This window comes from Acipenser ruthenus, chromosome 5, assembly GCF_902713425.1.
Source record: "Acipenser ruthenus chromosome 5, fAciRut3.2 maternal haplotype, whole genome shotgun sequence".
In the NCBI taxonomy this organism is placed as follows: domain Eukaryota; kingdom Metazoa; phylum Chordata; class Actinopteri; order Acipenseriformes; family Acipenseridae; genus Acipenser; species Acipenser ruthenus.
Window position 1 is genome coordinate 2196386 of NC_081193.1, and position 9508 is coordinate 2205893.

The window sequence follows — 9508 nt, forward strand, 5'->3', positions numbered from 1 at the left end:
TTAGGATTCAATGGGAAATTTTTATTAAAGTTGTGTTCCAAAGACGTTGTATTAACACAAAGATGCACCTATAAATTGGTGATGGAATTGTAATAATAATAATAATATTATTATTATTATTATTATTATTATTATTAACTATTTTGTATAGCGCCCTTAAAAGCAATCATCTCAGAGTGCTTCACAATTAATAGTACAGAAATAAAATAAAAAGCTTATACATAAAAAAGCACAAGGAAATAAAACAATCATAAAAATCATAAAAACGCCTTTCTAAAAAAGTGAGTCTTTAAATTAGCTTTAAAAACATTCAAAGAGGCCGAGTCCCTGATCTCTAGTGGAATAGAGTTCCTTAATTTGGGGGCATAACAACAGAAGGCCCTGTCGCCCATAGAGCGCAGGCGAGCAGGCGGGACACACAGCAGTCTGAGATCAGCAGAGCGGAGGTTGCGAGAGGGACTGTAAAAAGATAAAAGATCTGACAGATAAGTCAGAGCTAGACCATGAAGAGCCTTATATGTCAGCATTAAAATTTTAAAATCAATTCTGAACTTGATAGGCAGCCAGTGCAAGGCCTCCAAGACAGAATCTCTTAGCGGGACCGAGACAGAATTCTGGCTGCAGAGTTTTGGACAAATTGAATTTTAGTGAGGATGCTATTAGACACCCCAGCAAGCAGGGCGTTACAGTAATCGATCCTGGAGAAAACAAAAGCATGAACCAGTTTTTCAGCTGCAGGTAGAGAAAGCATAGGACGCAGTCTGGCAATATTTCTAAGGTGAAAAAAAGAAACCTCGACAGTATTCAGCACATGCACATTTTTTTGTAGTCAAATGGTATTTTAAATAGTCAAATTAAAACGTTCCACTGTGTAGCAATATACATAAATAAAATAAAAAAAAGATTAGGATTCAATGGGAAATTTTTATTAAAGTTGTGTTCCAAAGACGTTGTATTAACACAAAGATGCACCTATAAATTGGTGATGGAATTGTAGGCCAATATAATACTTTCATTAATTACTTAAAAACATGTGGCAGTACATTCTGTGCAATAAACAATGTTCTACAGATGAGAGTAAAGGGAAAATAAATCCAACCGTGATAACACCGTTTCACTTTAGAAGCAATCAGTTCTTAATAGAAACGGCGCACACACTGCCCCCACCCCCCTCTAAAACAAAGATGCATGGTTCAGCAATGTGAAAAAAAAGCATACATAAAGTATACATAACAAAATATTGCCAATTACAAGACTGCATTAAAAATCAGATGCAACAAAAATAAGACCCATACAACTAAACTACCTTCGATTCGGTTGTATTTTTACTGGAACATAATAGTACATTTAAAAAAAAAAAACAAAAAACACACATCAAGATTGTTACAATAAAAAATACTGGGAAAATAAAAACGCCAAAAAGAAATATAAAACAAGTTACATTTTCTTTAATCCAGTTAATTATCCTTCGAGACCCTGCATGTTACTCAAACACCTTTAATTCCAAGTGTATCTTCCTGAAGTAGGTGGCAGAGGATACTTCCTCCCAGAGTTGTCTCCCTAAAAATACACAAAATTACGTAAGTGAAATTGCATGCTAAATACCATAAACAAATACTGGATTGTAAAACATGCAGAAAATCAGTTTTTAGATTTCTACTGTGCTATTCTTAGCAGAGTTTACTGTACGAAAAGCTTTTACAACATGCCCTACAATCCAGGTGGGACATTTCTCATCTCCACCCCCCTCAACACTGCTGGTTTAATACTAAACAGGTTTGCTACCAAAGCCACGGTCCAATGCATCTCAAAATACAGTCTAGTAATGTCCTGTATAAAACAACATGATTCATACCAACTACAAAAATACTTTTAAAGTCCAAGACTCACTTCATTATGTTTCACGACACATAACTTAAGGAAATATCAATTAAATCTACAGGGGAAATAAATAAATAAAATCTAATTACACCCTAGTTATTTTTCAGAATGGTTTCCAGATTCTAAATTGTCTACCAAAACTAGACTAGATAAACTTGTACTGTAATTTAGCAAACACATAATATTTATAAACATATCCTGTAGGTCAAGTTACTAACAAGTAAAGGCAAATTCACAGGCAAATTAAGTTTTGTACCCAAACTCTGCCACAGCGGTAGAGTTGCTGCATTACCTGTCTCCCCCTGTGATCCCTTCGCTCTTCATAGCGTTGATGGTAATTGCCACCTCCTGGACCTCTCTGTTGGCCTTGCTGGTATGCAGAACCATGTGATTGCATCTGGTTCCAACCCGATGAAGACACATTACCATAACTTCTAAAAATACAAAAAAGACAAAAGCTTCACACATCCAATTCATTTAAATCTATATTATTAAAACAGCTGCGGCATCTAAGAAAAAAACAAACAGAATACTTGGTGTCCCTGTTTTACTTTGCAAAATGTTTGAGACTTAAAAAATGTGAAAAGGTAATTTACTATAATTTGAGTGATACAATGACTAAAAGGTATATGGTTAAAAAAAAAGGACTGCATTTACACAATCCAAGTGAAGTAAACGTGTGATACAGGAGAATGAGGCTTTATTTTCTAAATGTCCATACACTTCCTTGGAGGCTATTCTTTCCAGTTAATTGCAGGTTGTAAATGAATTCTTACTGCAGAGTATTTTGAGTCTAGGCTAGGGGCCTTGGCTGTATTTTCCCATCCATTATTCTACTTCATATGTCAGAAGGTCTGATCTGGAAGAAACCTTTTCAAGTTCCATTGATGCAGTTTTCAATTGACCACGGTGACCTAGCAACATAAGCACTAATTGGCATGGACTGACTGACATTTGGTGTACAGTCTAGATGGGAACATCAATCTAACATCAATTAGAAAGCTAGGTTTTTGACCCACATTTCAAGCAATAAAAGGTATGCTCCAACAAATAACTCAATTACAAGAACAAAATAAAAAAGCAAGACTAAGCACCAAGCTTCGGACATGCCATTATCCACACCAATATTTCTCCATTAATATGAGCAGTATTACACTTAGGAGAAGCAAGAGGCGATATACAGCTATGGCCAAAGGTTTTGCATCACCCTATAGAATTAACACATTTTGCTTCATAGTTGAATTAAACCTGCTGAATAACGCTGTTATCATTCTTAACACATACCACATATCCCAGATTAATACATTCAGTTTATCCATCTGTATGGAGTTCATTGGAACTAGAAGTAAGAAACCTACAGTATCAATCCCTTGCATCTTCTGCCAGCAGTTTCCAGCAAATTACCATTTCAAATTGCAATAGACTGAATACTAAGCTTTCATTGTTAGCAAACTGTCCCCCAGGGTCAAAGTTGGACCAATCCTTGATAAAGATATGCCCCGTCTTATTGTGAAATTGTAGCCCAGGGTCCTCCCTCAGTCGCACTCTGTGTATAACAATTAAAACACAAGCGGTGCTTTCAATACACAGCTAAAGGATACTTTGGATTGGCCAGTGCTGTGAAAGATTTATTTGCCAAAAAATACATACAATTGATTCTTTGCTCTTTACATACCATGGGCAGAAACTAGTGTTTCACTACATAATACTACTATGACAACAACAACTCAAAAGGCACTTAACAGAATTCTGTGAACTTAAATGGCATTTTCTAGCTTGCGAAGACCACAACCTACTTTCTAGGGCTTAAACTGCAACATTTGCCTTATCGTTCCAGCAATACGGGGTACACCAATACTATACAAAAAAAAAAAAAAAAAAAAAAAGAAAACACACACACACAAACACACGCATCCCTCATTATGAAACCATGTCACATTCCTTTCCATTGCCTGCCACTATAGGGCTGCAGATTCTGTAATCCTCCTCTGAGTTCCTTATGCATTTAATGAAGCTGAGTAGCAAGTAGTTAAAGAAACCGTTTTCAGTTTCACTAATAACTACTGACCTATAGTGACACTGACCCACAATAGGCTTGCCGGGCCTCAAAAGTTGTACCAAAAGAAGCTGATTAGTACTTCAAGAGGTTTGAAGCAAGAATCAATGGCGGGTCTGTACTAATGCAGTGGTTCCAGCACGGAAGGGATAAAAGGTAGAACACCATTAGTTATGCCTCATTAAGCTGTGCGAAGCTGCTTAAAAGAAATTTGTTTAGCCTGCCCAAAATCTAATATAGATCTAAGCCCTAGGCCTTCATTTCTTGGGTTAGTGAAAAGCTTCAATAAAAGAAAAGGCCAAGGAACTGAAAAAGCATCCCCATATTTTACTGACTGGATAATTAAAAGGAAACTCTTAAAACCTGGGGGATGTTTATCACCATACTGGTAACACAGGTACAGAAACAATGCACCCTCCCACAACCTCCAACTACGAGCAGCACTGAAGTTAACAGTTTGTCTTGATGAACAAACAGCTGTTTCATAACTTCATTTTTTAAATGAAATGACTAAGTGAGCTGAAGGAGTTTGAGTGTATAAACACTACAACTAAATAACATGTACTTTCCCAATTATGAAAGGAAAGTGATTAACCCCTCCTACCTGGGATATTGCTGATTATATCCAGGAGAAGGGCCAAGCAAAGAGCCCTGCTGCTGTCTTGAATCTGAAAACAGGAGAAAGAGACAGGGAAAACATTTAAAACACGGAAGTGGACGGACAGATCTCATCATCATCATTACTGATATTACAGTACTTAATGCAAGTCTAAAGTATTTTATATTTCAACGGAAGTTGAAACATGTTTCAATTTTACACTGCAGAGCAAGGCATATCTATCTGTCTATCTACTTTACTGATGGGGGGGGGGGTAAAGACCACCCACTTCTTGTCAATCGCAATCTTGAAGCCTCAACTAGTCCCTAAAACACCAGTTTATCAACAACCACATTAATCTTAAAGGAATTACAATTAGATGTGTGTTATCCATCTTAAAAGGCAAACAGTGTTGACAAAAAAAAAACTAACCAATAGATCCCTGGTCAACGCAACACAAAAAGACACACCATGTAAGTTGAAATCCCTTGTTTCTTTGACGTGTTATTAACAAGCTTATGTGTTTATTAGACCTAATTAAAACAGCTGGTTCCAGACAGGCCAATGGGAGGGTGTGAAAGAAAGCATTGACATTTCACCACAGGGGGTACCAGGTCCCTGAAAGCAGAAGTGAACTTTGTTTAAACATTCTGCTAAAGGGTTGTCCAGCCACACAATTAGATTTAAAAAAAAAAAAAGAAATACAAGGCGCACTCAATTCTCATAGAATAGGGTACTTGGCACCAAATGATTCTTGATTCGTGTTGATACACATTTTACAAAGCCAGTGTTATATTGCATTTTTATATATAAAAATCTGGGAATGAACATTCTATTCTAATAATCATGACTTCATCCACAGCATTTTTGTATAATTACAATTCTTGAACAACAAGTTTACTTTTTAAACAGCTAAAGGGCTTTTGCCCAAAAAGTCATGAAAAGATTTTTTAATCTTAAAAAAAGTGCGCATTTTTTTTAAAACACCTTTTCATATGCCTTCAATATTGTACACTGCCACTTTTAGTATTATATAATATATATATATATATATATATATATATATATATATATATATATATATATAGATTTATATATTTTTTTATATATAAAAAAGTAAAAAGTTTACATACCCCAATGGAAATGTATCATTGCTAGACATTTTGCAGCAAAACTTTCTTTTGTGGAGGAGGGGGGAAAAAAAGGAGTTACAAGACACAGATGTCTACAATTATTTATTTGAGCAATTCTTTTGTAAAACTCCAAAAATGCCAATTCAAAAGTATTCATACCCCAACAAGGAAAATTAAATTAATAGCTAGTTGAGGCACCTTTAGAAATAATAACGTCTTCTAAACTATTAGGATATTTGTCAATGAGCTTTTGGCATGATTCTTTAATGATTCTTGACCATTCACCAACGCAAAATTGTTCCAGTTCATTCAGATTCCGAGGACTTCTCTTGTGTGCAGCCTTCCTCAACTCATACCAGAGATTCTCAATATGATTTAGAGCGGGACTTTGACTAGGCCATTCCAGAACCTTGATTTTATTCATTAACCATTCCAAATTAGATTTTGATGTGTGCTTTGGATTGTTGTTGTGTTGAAATGTCCAGTTGCGCTTTAAACCAAGTTTTGTAGCAAAGTGTTTCAGATGATTGGCCAATATCTTTTGGTATGCTGTGGAATCCATTTTACCATGTATTGGAACTAAACTTTGTGCCATTAGAGGAAAAACAGACCCATAGAAGGATATTACCACCTCCATGCTTGACAGTAGGAATGCTGTTCTTTTCTTTGTACACCTCACCAGACTTTCCCCAAACAAAACAATCAGCATGACCAAATAGCTTGATTTTTGTTTCATCACTCCCCAAAACCTTTGACCAGAACTCATTTCAATCATGCAAATGTTGTTTTGCAAACTAAGTGATTATCCTTGTGATGTTTTCCTAAGAGTGGCTTTTTCCTTGGCCAGCAACCATTGAGACCTTCACCATGCAATACTCGACCTATGGTTGAAATGAAAACCCCAGTCCCACTTGCAGTCAATTCACTTTGAATATCTTTGGCAGTCAATCTCAGATTGTTATTAACCTCTCACAATTCTTCTACTTGTTCTTGGTGAAAGAACTTTCTTTCTTCCAGACCGAGGGACCACTGTGATTGAAATTGGGATACTCAAATGCTTGGAAATCTTGCATCCATCTGCAGCTTTATGAAATTAAATAATTTTCTGTCTAAGGTCTTCAGATAGCTCTGTACTTTCTCCCATATTGACTTATTGGTAATTACAGCAATCATCCTATGCCTAACCAATTTATACTGCAAGAATGTTCACTTACAATCCAGCATTTTTTACAATTAAGTTCTGCATTATCATATTGAAATTTCTAGCACCATGTAGACAATACTATCATAGCGTCAAAGGGTATGAATCCTTTTGAATTAGCATTTTTGGAGTTTTGCAACTTTTACCTCATCCACAAAAGCAAAACTACAAATAAATTTCTCTAACAAATCAAGCAAAAGTTTCTAAAGTGCAAAGTTAGATGTTTACCGCATGTCTACTGCACCACTATAATATAGATAGGATAGATAGAGACAGACAGAGATAGGAGAGACACACAGTCAACCTCAGTTAACGACTGGTGGATAACTCTACACCTTTGCTTAATTCGACACATTCTTGGTACCGAATTTTCTCCATATAAAATCATATGCATCCTGCCTTTTTTTAATTCGACACTACGCTTTAGTCGTAACTCACTTACCAGTACCGAAGGGATACAAATTATTAAAAAAGACTTGGATAACTCGACACAGTCGTGTCACGTGACTGACCTCTGACTGGAAACGGATCGTTCATTCATTCGCTCACAGTACAGTTCACAATGAGTGAGAAGTGAAGAATTATCTCTTGTTCGATTGGCTTTAACGCTCAGGCTATTCGGGATAACAGGCTTGCAAGAAGAACTTTCAAAGCATGTGTTTCTGCATGTGAAACAAAACGACAATGTTTGATTTCTGTGTGAAACGCCGAGTTGTTTATTACTGTTTTTGTTTAAGGCGTTAATTCTGTATAATGTACATTTGTTAACTTTTGCTATTTAAGCTGTCAAATTAGACAGTATAAGCCGATACCTAAATAGTCAACAGATTGTGGTTGGATTGTTTTCGTAAAAAAAAAAACACTAGTTATTTTATGAATTCTTATTCCAATCGAACTATATGAGCTGTACCGAGTTTGTACAGTACTGTAATTGATTCATTCACTGCAGTTCTTTCAACCGTTTTCATTAGGAAATTTGAACTAAAAATAAACGTGTAAATACTGTAAATGTGTGAGTTCTGTTACTTATATGCATGTTAATGCCATGGCTCATGTGCACCCGTGGTTAACTCCAGGGGGGTATCGAGTTAAGAGGTTGAGAGAGTAATTAGAAAAAAAAATTAGTCAAAACACACCTTACTGATTCATATTTAAATATTTAATCCAATATATATAATAAAAAAAAGAAGTAGCCCAAGGAATACCAGTCACCCATGTAAATATGACTAAAATATGACATGATGCTAGTCACAGGGAGGTGAAGCAGTCATGGTTTCAAACATATCTTTTGAATGTCAGAATCGGCACAATATTACTGTCAGTAGTCCCAGGTGAAATAACACGGTTAAAATAAATAAATAAAATAATTTAAACACAGTAGTGGCTGTACAGTCCTACTACTATTATTTATCACATTAGTACAGGCTTGTGTAACTAGAGCTGCGGTTGGTCAGGAAGGCATTAATATTAACATACACTAATAGCACTGTCTACTGGCACAATTTTGCTTTACTGTTCTGTAGTGGAAAGAAAACTGCATCAGGTCAAAATAATGTAAAGGATTATGCAGAACATGAATATCTCTGCAAACCTATTCAGAACTTAGGAAATCTGTAATGATGTTTCACGTGGGACTAAGTTTGGCATTTATTAAATGGGAATCAGAGTTATAGTGCAATTTAAATATAATATTTACGTGTATTGTAAATGGTAGGGTCTGGCATTTAAATATCTATGTGTTTTCAAATAAAATACACGTCTTTTTGTCTTGCTGAAACAGTATGTTTATAACTTGTTTATAAAAAATGTTAAGTTACTTTAGTGACTAACTAAATGAAAGTCTTAGAGGGAATACTGCAAGGGCATCTCGTATTCCCACATTGATACTCTCAAACTCAGGTTTCATCACAACTCAGCTCTCCAGTGCCATGTAAAACAGAATTGGGACACCTCCACTATGACCTGGGTATACATTAGGACTATGTGATCGTCGCTTTATCTGTTAAGTTTTGATTTTATGGCATCTAAAAACAGTTATTTTAATTCATCTTAAATTGTGTACCTTATACATTTTAGAACAAAAAAAGTAATAAAATCTACAGTTTGATGTACCACAAATGCTGTTACTCCAAAGCAGATATACAATGAAGGAAATACAAGTTATATTTGCAGTGCAAGACTGGTAATGGATTTTTGGCCACTATGCCCAATGAATTCACACAATTTACCACATATAAAAAGTAACATATAAAACACACATTTCTAATATATCTAGGGAATAACCTTAGGATTTGTATGTAGTTTAGCATATCTTTAAAGTCAACACGATTTACAGTATTTTATTTTTAAAAAGTACATTAGATGTATCATCATATCTGGAGGTTAGTCCTACCCCTAACAAATTAACAATTTGATTATCTGAACAAATTGATTTTCACCAGCCCTTAGTTAGGTCCCAATGAGCTAGGATAATTGTGGTTTCATAATGTTTACAGTGACTTTTGGAGTTGGTAGTTTGCATGATTTAGATCTATATCTTGTTAATTTAGAGTCAAAAACATCTAGCCTATCATTCTAATTCTTTAACATTTTCCTTGATGCTTCTTGAGAGAGAAAAAAAAATAATCTGGTTTTACAAG

General features: G+C 35.3%; 1 protein-coding gene across 1 annotated transcript in view; it reads right to left on the bottom strand.

Moving 5' to 3' along the window:
• LOC117402898 (5'-3' exoribonuclease 2-like) overlaps nt 1-9508 on the bottom strand; it is a gene marked incomplete in the record, with an annotated part of 44267 nt that continues 34759 nt past the window's right edge. The window contains 3 exon segments of the mRNA XM_059023513.1: nt 1-1560; nt 2174-2315; nt 4542-4605. Coding sequence (XP_058879496.1) covers nt 1498-1560; nt 2174-2315; nt 4542-4605 — 269 coding nt within the window.